Source organism: Mirounga angustirostris, unplaced genomic scaffold (genome assembly GCF_029215605.1).
Source record: "Mirounga angustirostris isolate CCGP_5_RB_7025 unplaced genomic scaffold, mMirAng1.0.hap1 SCAF_10, whole genome shotgun sequence".
NCBI lineage: Eukaryota > Metazoa > Chordata > Mammalia > Carnivora > Phocidae > Mirounga > Mirounga angustirostris.
The window spans coordinates 20,742,098-20,759,346 of NW_026991718.1; the positions used below are offsets into that span (position 1 = coordinate 20,742,098).

The window sequence follows — 17,249 nt, forward strand, 5'->3', positions numbered from 1 at the left end:
TAATTACCTGTTTAATGAATGAATATAAGGAACATAAGAGATCTCAAAATAATCACCCTTGTTTCAGAGACCCAGAGATTGAGAGTCCCCCTTAGGTAGTGGTTTCCGACACCAAGAACCTCATTTCATGTTGGGTCGACCACTTCCGAGCTGTATAATGAATGGTCTGATCCTGGGCAGGTTAGGTAATCTGAATTTTGATTTCCTAATCTGCGAATTGGGTCAAGCGCCTCCCACTTCGTAGTATTGTTATGGGGGTTGGTGATAACGTATGTAAAGTTCCCCGCATAGAAGGCGCTCAAAACGGTAGCAACTATTACTATTAAGAAATTTTACTATTGGATTGATACGCTCTAGCCATTGATCTAGTGCTCTTTCTACAACCGGCTCCAGTTATGTGCATGCACTTCTGCAAACACACTTAAAGACTCCTACAGACTCAGAGACCAGTGCTTTTATCTGGTGGAAGACATTAGCAATTTCACTTTGATAGAGCGGAGTGTGGAGAGGCGTGAGGGATGTCTCCAGCGCCTTTTCAGGGCCCCTTATATACTGCAAAAAGCCTGTCACCGAGGCTCCCCACCGGCTTCTCGACGTCCAATCACGTTTCCTAAGCACCTACTGAGCGCAGCGCACGGCGCCAGGAGCTGCTGCGGGCCGGGCACGTTCCCTTTCTCTGGTCTTTTACGTCACGGTTTGAGGGAACTCAGCCCTCTTCCCTGAAGTACTGTTGAATTGGTTCGCAGGCAATAGCGGTACCCGCAAGGAAAGCTCCAAACCTCCACACTGCAGCGAAACCACAGACGCTCCCACCTACCGCGGCAGGGAGGAGCAAGGACCCCTGGGAAATTGACCTTTCGCCTCCACTCACTCTTTACTTCGGCTCACCAATTTTGACGCTAACGAATGAAGCGACGAGAAAACCTGGAAGGCGGGACTTAGTGTTGTCCGATCCACACTGATTGGACTGCGACGGCGTGAGGGGGTGGACCGCGTGAACAGGCTAGCGTCCCTCCCTCGGTGGGCGGGAAGAAGTGGAGGCTGCGCTTGCGCACTGGGAGGCAGCGGAAGTGGCCTGAGGCGGCTACGCGTGCGCGGTGGGCGGAGCGCGGCTCTTCTACCTCCTCTGCCAGCCTAAGTCTTCCCATCCTTGCCCAGCTGGTGTGGTGCTCGTGTTTCCGCACCTCTTCGCGGAGAGTCGCTGCCGAGTGGGCGCTCGGTGTTCGGGTCGTCATGGCTGGTTACGAATACGTGAGCCCGGAGCAGCTGGCTGGCTTTGATAAGTACAAGGTAGCGCGGGGGCCCGCGGACGCCCCTCTCCCTCCTCTTCCCGGCCTCTCCCAGGCGGCTGAGGGGCAGGCGCGGTTCGTGTCACCTTGTGCCGCGTGGCTCCGAGCGGGCTGGCGGGCGTTTCTCCGGGGGTCCTGTCGAGACCTGGAGCTTTGGGGTCAGGGTGCGTGGGGGCATCCTAGGCCAGCCGCCTTGACTTGGTACCCTCCCGGGGGATTGCCTTTTCCTTAGGAGACCGCTCGACGAGAGTGGAACCAGAGAATTCCCTGTGCTTCTTTACTTCATTATTATTATTTTTATTTTTAGCGGATGCAGTTCCCTTCGTGGTGTCTTAATTGTCTTCATTTTAATGAGGTCTCCACCCGTCTCTTGTATACAACTCAGATGGAGATGGTTTTTGGCAGATGAGGCCCGGGGAGGGGGAGTAACTACCGAGGCGGTGGTATTGATGCACTCCACTTCTACTCCCAATGAGGAGACTTCCTCAGCAGTAGCTTGGGGCGCTTGGGCTGCCCGATGAAGTAAATGTGCGCAGAACGAACTGTGTAGTAGAAAGAGAGCGAGCTTTGGCGTCCGTAGAAACCTGATACTAACTCTAATTACCTGGCGTTGGGCCAGGTAATAGTCCCTATGGTGCAAAATGATTATGGGAATTTGCGAAGGGCCTGACACGTAATGGGCCTCCAGTAAATGCTGGTTGTTAACTTTCCTCCAAATCTGGTTTTCCTCCACTGCTCCCTTATCAGTGAATGACTCCACTGTCCATCCAGTTTTCCGAGCCTGAAATCTGGGCTGTAACCTTTCATCCTTGCTATCTGTGTCGCTTTCACTCTTGAGTCCTCTACCTCACCCACCAGTCAGTGAATCACCAGGTCCTGTACCTTCTGTCATTTTTAGCCTAAGCTAGAAGAGTGGTTCCATTACCACTCTTCCCACATACACTTTAAGTAATCTTTTTATTTTAGAATACTTTAGATTTGCAGAAAAACCGTGAAGATAGTACAGTTCCCTATGTCTCATACCTGGTTTTCCCTATTATTAACATCTTACATTAGTATGTTACATTAGTCACGATTAATGAACCAATATTCACGCATTATTAACTGAGGTCCATACTTTACTCAGATTTCCTAAGTTTTCACCTAATGCCCTTTTTCTGTTCTGGGATTTCATCCGGGATATCACATTTCATTTAGTCATCCTGTCTCCTTAGGCTCCTCTTGGCTGTGGCCATTTATCAGGCTTCCCTTCTTTTTGATAGCCTTGATAGTTTTGAGGAGTTCTGGTTATGTATTTTGTAGAATGCCTGTCAGTTGGGATTTGTCTAATGTTTTTCTCATGATGAGGCAAGGGTTATGGGTTTTTGGGAGGAAGAGCACAGAGATGAAGTTGCACCTCTCATTGCATCATATGAAGAGTACGTGTTATCAATATAACTTGTCACTGCTGATACTGACTTTGATCACCTGGCCGAGGTAGTGTTTGTTAGGTTTCTCCCTGTAAAGTTACTCTCTTTGGAAGGAAGTCACTATGAGCCCTCCCTTGGTAGTGGAGAGTTATGTCTTACCTCCCTGAGGGCAGAGTATTGGCATAATTTGTTTGGAATTGTGCATGGGAGTTTATTTATTTGACAGAGACAGAGACAGTGAGAGCAGGAACACAAGCAGGGGGAGTGGGAGAGGGAGAAGCAGGCTTCCTGCTGAGCCGGAAGCCCGATGCGGGACTCGATCCCAGGACCCTGGGATCATGACCTGAGCCGAAGGCAGTCGCTTAACCAACTGAGCCACCCAGGCGCCCTCCAGTCATTTGTTTATATCAGTGTGGATGCATGAATATTTATTTTATACTTTGGGTTATAATCAAGTACTACTTTATTTTGCTCGACCACATTTACTCTTGCCCTTATAGTCTTTTCTCTATGTTAAATAGTGATCTTTAAAAAAATGTGCATTACTCCTTTGCTTAAAACCCACCACTGTCGGGCGCCTGGGTGGCTCAGTCGTTAAGCATCTACCTTCGGCTCAGATCATGATCCCAGGGTCCTGGGATCAAGTCCCACATTGGGCTCCCTGCTCGGCAGGAAGCCTGCTTCTCCCTCTCCCACTCCCCCTGCTTGTGTTCCCTCTCTCACTGTGTCTCTCTCTGTCAGAAAATAAATAAAATCTTAAAAAAAAACAAAACAAAACACAAAAAACACACCAATGTCTTCCCATTGCTCTTGGAATGAAGTCCAAAAAAATCCATAACATGATCTGCACGGTGCTGAATGATATGGTCCTTGCCTGTCTTCAGCTTCACATCATGCTCCTCACTGTCTGCCCCTGCCAGTATTAGTAGCCATCTCATCCCCATCCCCCCTTTTCTTCTTAGATCTTTAAGTAATGTTGTTCCATCTGCCAGGATTGTAGCTTCCTTTCCTGTTTATATTCATCTTCATGTCTTCACTTATATGTTACTTCCTCACAGAAGCATCCCCTAAGTTCTCCTCTCCCCTTAAGCGTGCTGTCAGAGTACCCTCTGCTCCTTTATGGAATTTGTTAGTGTGTCTCCCTATTACAATGTAATACTCAAGTGGTTAGACTTGGCTTATGGATCACCATGGCCTTAGCACAATACTACTGTGCATACTAGGAACTCAATAGACATATGTAGAATGAATGAATAGCTGAAAAAAATCATAATGGATTTTGCCTAACTGGAATTGGAAAAACTATGAAGGACCTTGCTTACAAGCAGGTCATATAGGACATTCCTCTACTTTCAAGCAATATGGTGTCATACAATTTTGACCTGAGGTGCTGACATACATTAAAATTTAAGTGGAAAGAAGTTCCAGAGCCTTCTTGGTAACCTTGGCCAGGGCTTCACAACTTCATTAATGAAGGTTATTAACCCAGATACCTCATGTTTTGCCTTCAGCTCTACCCTCTTCCTGTTATCTCTTCTGCACAGTAAATATTGACATAAAAACTTTTTTTCCATACTAGGATCTGGCTTTCTGGGTGTAAGTGCCAATAGAATAGCTGTTTCATTTGCAGCAGTGTCTGTAATATGAAATCTACTTTTTCTTATAAAGCAGTGTTCCCTAAGTTTATATTTCCAACTAGATAGGTGTCCTAATTTACAGGAAATTTTAGTGTGCTTTTCTATTCCTATGTTTTCCCGTTTTCCGTTATCTGACTCACTTCCTGTGTCTGGCAGCGTATCTCCTATCATCCTGGAAAACAAAGGTCAGTTTAGCAAACATCCAGTGTTCACTAAAATGTAGTTTGTTGATTTTATTTTAAAAAAGGAGGGCCACAAATTATAACATAAACTTCTTCTAGTAGAGGGTTCTTAGTATTGTGTTCAGATTAAAAATATGAATCCAAAGGTGCCCAAAGGACAAATCTGTGTGGTCAGTTTTCCTGGAATATGAATTGCACCTAGAGACACTTTCCTCCTAAAGATCACATGTTCCCATTGTGTGATCTTCAACAGGAAGTGCTTTATAAATGCTTATTGAATTAAAACAGCTTTTGAAGCAGATCATCCCATAAATGGGTAGACTCAAAACAGTCAAGAGATTTTTATTCCCTGGTGTGGCCCTGTGTATTAGAGCAAAGTGATGTGAGAAAATTTGATACTATAAAAGCTGCTGGTGGAAAAATTACTTTTGAATTAGTTTAATTTCTTTGTCTCCCTAGAGGTACATCTGAGAGCTACAGTTGGAAACCTGGCAGTTATTCAGAATAACCACCGAGAGGGGTGCACATGTGGGTGGTAATTAGATTTCTGTAGTAAGAAACTAAGACGATTGCTTCTCAGTGTAGAAGAAAGCATGGGATGGATTGTATGTTATGTGCTGTCTTAACATTTGTGTTCTCCGTTTGTTACCACAATTTTTTTAAGCAGATGAATAATTAGTTGAGAGTCTGCCTTCTCTGTTAGGATATGAGCTCTGAGAGGGTAGGGCCTGTAGCTGTCTTGTTCAACATGATCAGGGTCTAGCACATGAACACAATAGATGCTCAACAAATATTTATTCGAGGAATGAAAGTGTAAAAGAACATAAATCATTTTGGAAGTGTGGTAAAAGGGAGCTGTGCATCTCCTGGATATCGGAAGAATACTTTTGTATTTTGAATGGGAAGATGTCAGGGGTTTAACTACCATTTTCTCTGTTGCTTATTTATGTACCTTCAGACAGTTATATTGAGGGATTTTACCTTTGAGAGGCTTCTCATTCCTCCTTTCTGCCTGACCTTTCTTTGGACAAGTCTTTACAGTTGAAGGATTTCCCGTTATCTAAGGGTGAAACTTCTGTTGTGGTTTACCTAATCTGACCTAGGGAAGGCATTGTTTAATTGATAGTGTAACAGCTAGTTTCAAATTGTATTATTTTTCTTCAGAGAGGAGGTAAGTGTTCTTTGAAATATCTTGCTTGGTTTCAAGAATATAATTCTATGATGAATTGGTTTCTGCTATTATTCTTTTGTTGCATATCAACAACAACCTGATTATAGGAACTGTGATAATGGTAAATTTATTAGTATTGCAGTTAACAGGTTGTAAAGAGAGACTGTGTGCATCTTGATGATAATGCTAAAGAATCTGGCCTTCACCCTTACTAGTTCACACAGTTTGATTCTGTTTATTCAGTAAGCATTTATTGAGGGCCTACTGTGTCAGGCATAGCACTGGGGCTGCAAAATGCAGTTAGGTAAGTGCCGGGTGCTATGGGAGAGAAAGAAGCAGCTCCAGGGAGAGAGGGTTAAAGCTGAGAAAGGCAGCAGAGAAGGGATGGAGGGGAAAGGCAGAGCTCAGTCTAGAAAGATGAAGCTGAGTAGGTCCCACATTACCAGATGTAGAGGGAGAAAAGGCTTTACAGAGCAGAAGAGCAATGGAATGCAAAAGGAGTGGAGGCCGAGAGTATTTTCTGGCAACCATAAGAAGGTAGATGTTTAGGCATAATGATGGAGGGGCAGGAGATGAGGCTGAAGAGGAATGTGGGGCTCTGTCAAGAGGGAATACTTTCATGGAAAGGACTTCTAGATTTTACCCTGTAGATCAGTGTTTCTGTGGCCCAAGGACTATCAGCATCAGAATCACCTGGGAAAGTGTTTAAATAGGAGATTCCTAGCCTCACTTTGGGAGATTCAGATTGGGTAGATTACTGTTATCTGCATGTTAAATACCTCAGGTGATTTTTAGGCACATTGTAATGCTGTAGGTTTGGGGGAACTGCTTGATTTTTTTTTTTTTTAAGATTTTATTTATTTATTTATTCCTTTGAGAGAGCGAGAATGAGAGAGAGAGCGTGCGTACATGAGGGGGGAGGGTCAGAGGGAGAAGCAGGCTCCCTGCTCAGCAGGGAGCCCGATGTGGGACTCGATCCCTGGACTTCAGGATCATAATCTGAGCCGAAGGCAGTTGCTCAACCGACTGAGCCACCCAGGCGCCCCGGAACTGCTTGATTTTAAACAGGATCAGATTTTAATTTTAGGAAGCTTACCCCAGCAGCTTGTAGAAAATGAATGGGTGAGGTGATCTGGAGACCTTTTGGGATCTTCTGGATAAACCTAGGTAAGAAATGAGGGGAAGCCTGAATCTAAGTAATAGGGATAGAAAGGGAGTGGGGATTCTAAAGATAGAAGTCAGAACTGGTTAACCTACCCACTGAATTTGGCCAGCAGATATGTTTAATTATAGCCCACACCATACTTTGTTTCAAAAATTAGCATCTTCCCCATAAAAACCCAGATTTCTCGATTCGTTTGAAAAACCAGAATAGTGGGCAACATTGGCCCTGAATTTCCTCTTGGCAAGACTCCCCCGAAGCTAAGTAGTGCTTGCCCTTTTTAAAAAAGGTAGTTGCTCTCCAGTTTGCCATTTTCCCGCCAGTCCATATGCTTCATGTGGGTCTGCTTTGTTCAGTTTATCTTCCTGACCCCTGTGGACGTTTGTTTATGATCCTTGATTTAAGATTAAAAATGGACAAGACCATGGTAACGGAGAAGCTGGAGGTGTTGGTGGGGTGAGTCCAGGGGATGAAGGATGGGGAGGAGTCTGGGATGACTCAGGTTCTGGTAAGATGACTGAGTGGAGAAAGGCGGTAGTCACTGAGGTAGGGGTTTTGTGAAGCATTAACCCTGGGAAGGTAACCCTTGGTAACAATAGTACCTAACACTTGTTTGGTCTGACTTAACCCTCTTGATAGCCCCAAGAGGAGGTATTATGAACTCCTATCTGATGAGTAAACAAACTCATGAGAGATTGACCCTTATAGAACAAGCATAATTGTAATTTAAACGATAAGTGATGCTGAATCTGGAAGAATAACAGTAATCTTTTGCGCAAGGCACTTCTCTTGGGCAGGGCCATGTGAAGGTGTAGTTTGTGGACTGGGAATCAAAACAAAGAAAACTTCATGCGCTAAAGAAATATCGCTGGTGGATGAATTATGCTCCACTAAAGGAATATTTCTGTAATGATTTCAGAGATAGAACACTTTTCTTCTGAGCCAGAGTAGACACATGAGAAATTCTTAATCTTTTGATTTGCACTTATGATTGCAGGCCAGCTACAGTATACCATGTTAATTAAGGCATTACCTAGATATGTTACAGTTAATTCAGACATAACTTATTTTTAGTTGTGCTTGGTCTCCTTGAGTAGATTGGAAGAGCTGCCTTTCCCACCTGTAAATACATTCGTAAGTCTTTTTTTTTTTTTTTTTTTTTTTGAGAGAGAGAATGAGATAGAGAGAGCATGAGAGGGGGGAGGGTCAGAGGGAGAAGCAGACTCCCTGCTGAGCAGGGAGCCCGATGCGGAACTCGATCCCAGGACTCCAGGATCATGACCTGAGCTGAAGGCAGTCGCTTAACCAACTGAGCCACCCAGGCGCCCCCATTTGTAAGTCTTGAAAAGCATTTTAGTGGCCTTATTATTTATTTGTTTATTTTAAGGTTTTATTTTTAAGTAATCTCTACACCCAACATGGGACTCAAACTCACAACCCCGAGATCAGGAGTCACATGCTCTACCGACTGAGCCAGCCAGACGCCCCTTTTTTATTATTATTTTTTAAGGTATTTTTAAGTAATCTCCTTAGTGGCCGTAGATATAGATTTATAAATATCTCATGGAAAGAATTATTTTTGCAGTTGACAGAGACAGAGGAGTCTTTCAGAAGGAGTGAAATAAGGATGGATGGGGAACTTCTGCAGAATGAGAGGGAGAGAGATCAAGTGGTAGGTAGAAGGTCACCACATTTTTAGGTGCTATTTGGAAGAAACATCCTGACTTGGTTCTTTTACTATTTTCTGAAACATCAGTTCACTGAGGATGGCTTGTTTTTCTAACTCCTGTAATGCTTAAATGTGAAGAACTTTGAATAAGAATTTGCCCAGCGCATAAGGGAAAGTTGGAGAAGATGTTCCGGAGAGACTGATGGGGGAACCGAAGCACAGAGACCAGGAAGACCATGGTAAATTAGACATAAGGAAGTGGTGGGTATTCCCAGTACCAGGCTGAGCCTAGTGAGCCCAGTGAAGGAAAGTTGAAATGGCAAGAGCAATATCATTGTAAATACTGAGTGATAATAATAATGATAATGATAGCAAACATTTATATGGCATTTACTATATGCCCGGCATTGCTTTAAGTGCTTTTACGTATTTTATCTCATTTAATATTCACAAATGCCTTGTGAAGTAGAGCTACTTTATCTCATTTAATATTCACAAGTGCCTTGTGAAGTAGAGCTACTCTGTAGGCACAGAGAATTTAACTTGCTCAAGGTCCCAAAGTTTGAGATTTGAACCCAGGCAGTCTGGGTTAGGAGCCCATTTTCTTCATGCTATGCTTCCTTTCAAATCTAAGAACTAAAGATAAATTCTGCCTTGTAGTTACTGGGTGTTTTGTACCAGATAGAGGAACATTAGAATAAAGACCTTCAGTGACATGCTTAATTGGGTTTGTGTCTAATGTTTGCAGGCGGGGAAACTGTACAGTGAAAAAGAAAGAACTATTTTTGTTTTCTTTTCCCCCATTTAAAAATTATTAGCAGGGGCAAGTGGATGACTATATTTACTAGTCTTACATTTTGTTGAGTATTAAGAACATTTCGTATACTAGTAGCTTTAATTGAGATAAAAGTCTTTTGATTAAATAATTAGCTTTGGGACTAATAATAAGTTTGAAATAAACCACATGCTAGCGTTCTGACTTAGTGTCATTTTTAACCGGATTTCCTCATCTGTGAAATGGTGTAGTATCTGCCTCATAGGATCATTATCAAAATTGAATGAGTTTATATTTGTAAAGTGCCCGGCACATAGTGCTGTATTAGTGTTAAGTAAAAAATAAAACTTGACATCTGTGCCTCTCTGTTTGTGAACATTGGCTAACATATACACATGTGTACCCATACCCCAGGAAGTTATACCAAGAGAAAGTGTATTTTAGGAAAGCAAGTTAAGGGTGACAACTTAATGGAGAGATAGAAGAGTAATGGAGGTCTGTGTCTAGCTTGGGTCCCACAGAGACTTTGACTTCAGATTTCTTTTGTTAAATCATATATAATAATACAACAAGCAGAGTAAATAAATTTTCTTAAATACCACTTTCCTATTTAAGAATCTGCAGTATCCTCCGTGTATTTATCATGTGTTTGATACCCAGATTTCCCTGCAAGGATTTCAGGTTTCTTCACTCAATGACCCCTCTTTTTGTCTTCTCATCTCTTGTTAGAATTTATTATAGGTTATTTAAGTTTAGCAAGCAAACTTGTTTGTCATCATGAATTGCTTGTTTTTACTGCTCTTGCTTCTCCAATCTTGTGTCACCATCTTCTCTCCAACTTGTTAGTAGATGTAAGTGATAATATTGACTGAAATGAGATCTCACTGTCTACAGAGTCGTGTTTTCTGTGAGCGTAGTTCTTAAAGTCTTGTATTGATAGAAAGTATTTTAAGAAATTTTAAATTTTTGTCCCAGGGTTATTTGAACCCCCCCCTTTTTTTGCACTGTTAAGTTTAGGTTTGGTGTTTTTATGCCATAGATTATTTGTAGCATAATGCCTTGCATTTAGTAAATTTAGTGAGTACTTGTCAGATTTTATTATATCTTGTCTCTTGCTTACAATGCAGTATTTGAAGTTACCATAAGGAGGAATAGGTGTTGGCCACTAAACTAATGGTGTGGTTTATCCTTCAGCCGAGGAGTTGGTGGGAGTGCTCTTAATGTTTGCTTTCACCAGAGCCGTGGTCCTCAAACCTGAGTGTGCTGCACAATTACCAGGAGGGTCTGTTAAAAGAGACTGCTGGGCTGCACCCCTAGAGTGTCTGATTCTGTTTGTCTGGGGCAGGGTCCAAGAATATGGGTTCAGTTTGGTGACTACAGTTTGCAAACCACCTCATCAAAGAAATATTCAATTATATTGCAATCTGAAGAGCAGTTAATAAAAACCAAGAGATGGATATAAAGGAGTAAGAAACTATATTACTGTAATGTATTAGCTCTCAAGCATTGGGTAGTCTTGATTTTGTGGGTAGGAGCCCTAAGATATCTCTTAGTAGAAAAGAGGATGTAGTGCTTTCAGTTATGCACTAGTTTCTTATTGCTGGGTAACAAATTATCACAGACTTGGTGGCATAAAACAACACACATTTATAATCTCACAGTTTTTATGAGTTAGGAGTTAGCCAGCTCCTCTCTCTGTTCAGGGTCTTACCAGGCTGCAGTTAAGGTGTCAGCTGGGCTGCGTTCTCATCTGCAGCTTGGGGTCCTCATCCAGGCTTGTGTGGTTGTTGGCAGCATGCGGTTCTTCTCAGTTGTAGGGCTGAGGCTCTTAGCTTCTAGGGCTTTCCCACTTTTCCCTGCCACATGGCCCTCACCATAGGCAGTTCACATCATTGTTGCTTGCTTCTTAAAGGTCAGCAGGAGACTCCTCCAAATTGCTAAGATGAAGACTTCTATAATGAAATGTATCATGGAAGTGATATCTCATCACCTTTGTCATGTAAAGTATCCTAATCAAGGCAGTGACCTCTCTCACCTTTGCTATTTTCTGTTGGTTAGAAACTAGTCACAGGGTCCACCGTCAAGGGAGTGGAATGAACTATCAAAGGGAGGGGATTGCTTATACAGGGGCTTGACTCACTGGGGATTACTTCAGGATGTGTCTGCCATAAACTGGAAGACAAAAAGTGTATTTTAGAGGATATTTTGAGAATAATGATTTCAGTAAATTGGATCTAGATAGATCATGATCGTATTTAAGCCAAGAAAGGATAGTCTGGTTTCAGACAACGTGATCAATTTCATAGATGTGTTCCAGGATGAATCAGAAAGGACTTACAGTTCAGACCTTTCTGTTTATTAGCCGTTATAATCCTTGAATTTTATAGTCTCTTCATGTGTAATATAGGTAGGAATAATCTATCTTACAATACCAAACAAGAGAATAGCTGTAATTGTCCTGTGGAAACTGTAAAACATTATACAAATGTAAACATGATATTATTAAATAGGGGAAGAGTAAGAAGAATTTCCTCTTGTGAAGTTAAAAGTTGGTTTGGACTACTTCCTAGGGGAAAATAGATTTGGTGAAGGGAGTAACATTTCTTCTCATCACTGATACCTTAACTCTGTACTGCTACTTAAATAAACATGCAAAGTACTTCATGCATTTATTCATTCATATGTGCAAACATTCAAATATGTTTATTGAGCTCAGGCTACTGTGTGCCAGAAACAGAAAAGATCAGGTTGGGAAGTTTTCTCCATTCTCGTAATTTTAAGTTTCTTTATATCCCAGTGCTCAGTGAGTCCCACACTTGTATGTGAAAGGCTGCTCTTTTGATTGCCTTGGTATTTGTTGAGTAAATAACAATTTTTTAAATAATTGAGATCCCTCGTTTTATGTTTTGTGCTTAAGTGACTAGCCTGGAAGATTGGAATGCCATTGCTAAAGAACTCTGCTCCAGGAGCGGCTGGTGGGGTACATTTTGGCAACAATGGATTCTACCCCTGGAAAGACTTAAGGCACCTAAACATAATTGAGCCATGAGTCCTGTCAGCAAGGACCTCTGACCTCAGTCTCGTACCCCAGTGCTGCATCGGACACTGAGCTTCATTGTTGCAGGGGGAGAAAAGAGAGAGTTGACTCTTTTCTTTCTTTCTCTTGTTTTAAGACAGGTTGGTAATGTGTGTTTTTCATTTTAGTCATGTCTGAAAAGTTGGTTTGAGCAACAAATATTATAATTTCGCATAACCCAGTTGTGAACTAAAATTGGCTCTTTATGGATATCTTACTTTTTACTCCTAAAAACATGGATAATTTTGAACTCAAGAATTTTGGAAATAACTTAAAAAAGTTAAAAATATCATTTCGAGTTTGGTTGCATCTGAAGTGATTAACAAGTGCAGTTTATGAACTATTAATATCTTGTATCGAGCCACATTGTATGGATTACTATAGTTAACTAAATATATTTTATAAGTATAAAGCTTTGGGGCGCCTGGGTGGCTCAGTCAGTTGAGCAGCTGACTCTTGATTTCGGCTCAAGTCATCATCTCGGGCTTGTGGGATCAGGCCCCACATCTGGCTCCTTGCTCAGTGGGGAGTCTGCTTGAGGATTCTCTCTCCCTCTGCATCTCCTCCCACTTGTGTTTTCTCTCTCTCATAAGTCTTTTTAAAACAGTATAAAGCTTATATTTCAGATGGGTAAAGACAGGCCTTATTTTAAAATCATTTGACAATGAGAGTCCTATTCTACTTATATTGTTTAGAAGACCAAGTAGGGGAAATCTGTTGCTGAGTATAGATAGTAGAGCATTACTTGGGACAGTGGCTCCAGTCTAATTAATAATTTGTCCAAAGATCTGTATTTAGTGCAAGGGTGTGTCTTCGTATCAGTTTTCTTAACAGTACAGAGAAGGGATTTGAAATATAGTACCCTTGTAAAGGAAATACTTCTATGTCCAAGGGGGTGGTTTCACAGTTTTCCTTTCATTGGAGCCAATTTCCTTCTTAAATTAAGGGGAGTCTCACATTTTTTTTTTTTTAAAGATTTTATTTATTTATTTGAGACAGAGAATGAGAGACAGAGAGCATGAGAGGGAGGAGGGTCAGAGGGAGAAGCAGACTCCCTGCCGAGCAGGGAGCCCGATGTGGGACTCGATCCAGGGACTCCAGGATCATGACCTGAGCCGAAGGCAGTCGCTTAACCAACTGAGCCACCCAGGCGCCCGGAGTCTCACATTTTTAATGTCCTTCTCGAAAACATACTTCACAGCATATTTTGGAAGTAATTTAGAAGTCACTGTACTGCTAACCCTAACCCATAATCCTCTCCACCTGATGTACTTTAAATCTTGTAACTGGCTTCTATTTGCACTTTGGTCCCTGTCTAGTTCTTTTTACACTGTAATCAGTTCGATGCTTTAAAAATGTAAATCAGTGGGGCGCCTGGGTGGCTCAGTTGGTTAAGCGACTGCCTTCAGCTCAGGTCATGATCCTGGAGTCCCTGGATCGAGTCCCGCAGGGAGCCCGCTTCTCCCTCTGACCCTCCCCCCTCTCATGTGCTCTCTCTCATTCTCTCTGTCTCAAATAAATAAATAAAATCTTAAAAAAAAAAAAAATGTAAATCAGGATGTGCATTGGGTTTAGAATAAAATCTAGCTTACTGTGGTCTTGCTGGGTGGTTTAGGCCCACGTCTTCAATCGCATTTCCTGTCACTTCTTCCTGCTCACTAAGCTATAGCTGCATTAGCCTTCCTCCAGTATTACAAGTATTTCTAGTTTTGTGGTCTTTGCGCATTTTTGTTCTCTTTGCTTGGAAGGTATCTTGGCATGTACTTGCCTCCCTGCAACAACACACACGTGCGTGCACGCATATACACCCACACACACAAATGCACACTGCCACATATATATTCTTTATTTTCTATTTCTTTTTAGGTATTTTACATATAAATGCACAGATCTTAAGTGTCTAATTTAGTGAATTTTTATATATGTATATACCCATATAACCACCACCCCAGATCAAGATACAGAATTATTTCTGGCACCTCAGAAGGCCCCCATTCAGTCTCTTCCATCAAACTACTATTATGACTTCTTTTGTCATAAGTTAATTTATCTGTTTTTGAACTTGATATAAATGGAATCTACAACAGCATGTTCTTTTTAGTGTCTCGCTTCTTTGACTCACTACAGTGTCTCTTATGTTCCTTATCTGTCTTCTCATCTTCTCGGCCTCAGCTGTGTCCCCTTCTTAGAGAAGCTTTCTCTGACTGCTCTATGCACGCTCCCTGCCCCATGTCCTCTCGCAAAATACCCTGCTTATTTCCTTCACGGTATTTAACACAACTTGTGATTATTCCTTGTTTTCGTGCTTACCATCTGTCTCACAATGGGCTGTAGACTTGGTTAACATAGGTAACATTTTGGCTTGTTCATCATTGTCTTCACTGGGCCTAGCAAAAATTTGCCTGGCACAATCATAGGTACTGAACCATAAATACTTGTTGGCTTACTGAATGAATGAATGAAGAATGAACTCTGCCTTGTTTTCTGACTTACACTGAAGTAAAAAAAAAAAGAAAGGTCTGAAACTTTCTAATTTTTGGCAAAATGTTATCTAAAGTAATTCTGATCTTACTAAGAATTTATGAAAATTTTCTCTTGTGGGAAAGATAGACTAATTGTCATAGATGACAGGACCGAATTCTATACCCAAATAAAAATTATTGAATGTACTAAAGAACAGTCTTGAGGGAAGTGTTTAGAAGTTCTGTCTTGATCAGCATTTTTACAGAGACTTAGGTGAAGGCATTATTATCAGCATGACAAATTTACATGCTGAGATTTTGGAGAGGCATAGCTATTACCTTGCATAAGTGAGTCTGAATCTGAAGAGATCTGGAGGGGATAGAAAAATGAGTTGAATCTAGTAAGATGAAATACTATAATGGTAAATGTAGAGTCTGGTACTTAGGTTCCAACAGTCATCCTCACATTAGCATGGAGAAAGGTGGCTTAGTAGTCCAACTGCCCATTCGTATTTAAGTCTGCAGAATGATTTTGTTGCCATAGGAAATTAATAGGTTGAGTATCAGAGGAATATTGAGGAAGAGCGGCTTATGGTCATGTTATTTCTACTCATACACCACATGAAATGTTTCTTATGCCCTGGATCGCATGTTTGTATTGGTTTAACAACAAATTGGATTGCCTGGAACACAGGTTGTCAAGCTAAAGGCCCCAGGCACCTGTTTTTGTGAATAAATATTGTTCTGTAGGCACACAACCGTGCCCATTTGTTTACCTATTTTCTGTGACTGCTTTCTTGCTTCAGTGGTAGTGTTGAGTGTTTATTACAGAGACCATATGGCCTGCAGAGCCTAAAATATTTACTATCTGATGCTTTCCAGAAAAAGCTTTCCAACCTCTGGTCTAAAGTCCAAGACCTAGATGAAGAAGATTGAAAGCATGGCAAGAGGAGCCCCAGAGGAACATGGGATGTTTAAGCAGGCGAAGAGGAGATGTAGGTGCGACAGGGAGAGTGGCCTTCAAATAATTGAAACACTGTTGTTTGGAAGAAAAATTCGACCCTTGTCTGTTTAACTTTGTAAAGCAGAATGAAAACAGGATAGAAAATATGGGACAAGGGGAGGATTTTGTTAGTGTATAGAAAGTTGGTTTAACATGGGTTGGGTTGCTTCTGGAAATAATGAGGTTTTTTGCCACCAGAGGCATTTAAAAAGAGGCCGGATGACTGGTTTACCTGGTTGCACTGATGAGGGTTGGGCACTCAAGAACTAGACATCTTCTGAATTCTTGTAATTCTGAGATTTTGCCTTGGAATGATTCTCTCAAATCCAGGCTGTGGTTTTCAAGCATTTCTCCAGGGTACTAGCTTTGTCTGGCCTTGTAGATTGGAGATCAGGCAAGTCACAGGGAGCCTTAACAGTGGATTATCTACCTGGTGAAGGTGTTCAGATATATACCATTCCAGCAGAAAATAAAAATATATTTAATAAGCTTTAACAAATACCTGAATCTAGTTTAACATCTTTAAGATTTATTTTTTATTTTTTCATGAATGTGGAAGGTTTGAATCATTCTTTTTTCTTCCTATTGATTCACAAGACAGTTTTAAGTTTCTTTGTTTATACTAAGTGAAATGTGATCTTGAAAAATACTCAGGTGTGTAAGGCTGGAGCACAGAGGGTTCTTTAGGTTTATTGTTGGCTACCTTTTGTGATCTCATATTACATTTTCTTGCTGTACTTGAGCTTCAATGTGAAACATCCGTTTAGGCAAACTGACCTTGTGTTTAGTTCTGCATTCTTTTCATACTTCTGGTCTTCTGAAGTAGAAATTTAGAGGTAAAACTTCAGAATTTAAAAAGAGGAGCTTTTCTAATGAAAATGCCATCAGTTAAGGGCCTTCTTATAGATCTAAGTTGAAATTATGGAAAGCTGCTGAGTGAGACTCGTTCAGCAAACATCTGAGTTAAGAACATTGTACTTTGTACATCGTATTAGGTACTCATGTGATGTCTTAAACAGTTTCCTTCTGATTTGGACTTTTTATAACTTTTGTACTTTGTAGTGGACAGTGGGCTTGAAATGTGTGGTTTCCCCATTTATCTGACCTGCTGGCTACGTCAAGTGGGTCTGGGTGCCGACTTCTGTGAAGTGGAGGCCAGGGCCCTCCCCCTTGTCATTGGCAGTCTCTAGAGGCTCGTATTGGTTCCATGTCCTTAGGTCCGAAGACTTAAATCGAAGTGAGGAGCCCTTCGTTCTGCAGAGGTTCAGATGTAATGGTATCTATTATGTGGAAAGGCTTTGTAACCTGTAGGGAGCTGTGCAAGTGCAAGTTGATTTTAGGAAGAGCAGTAACTCGCATTTAAGTAGAGTCTGGCCTTGGCTGCTCAGCCTGTCCCTGTGGCCAGCAGAGGCAC

General features: G+C 41.6%; 1 protein-coding gene across 5 annotated transcripts in view; it reads left to right on the forward strand.

Annotated features, from left to right (window-relative positions):
* Positions 1-1,110: 1,110 nt before the first annotated feature.
* The window catches only part of SELENOI (selenoprotein I), a 60,328-nt gene continuing 44,189 nt past the window's right edge, over positions 1,111-17,249 (forward strand). For 3 of the 5 annotated variants that reach the window (XM_064571957.1, XM_064571958.1, XM_045884234.3), the window contains exon 1: positions 1,111-1,290. In XM_064571957.1, coding sequence (XP_064428027.1) covers positions 1,234-1,290 — 57 coding nt within the window. In that variant the 5' untranslated portion in view covers positions 1,111-1,233. Of the gene's footprint in view, positions 1,291-8,606; positions 8,759-12,211; positions 12,472-17,249 lie in introns of all 5 variants that reach the window. The other 2 variants (XM_064571960.1, XM_064571959.1) reach the window with 2 other exon arrangements.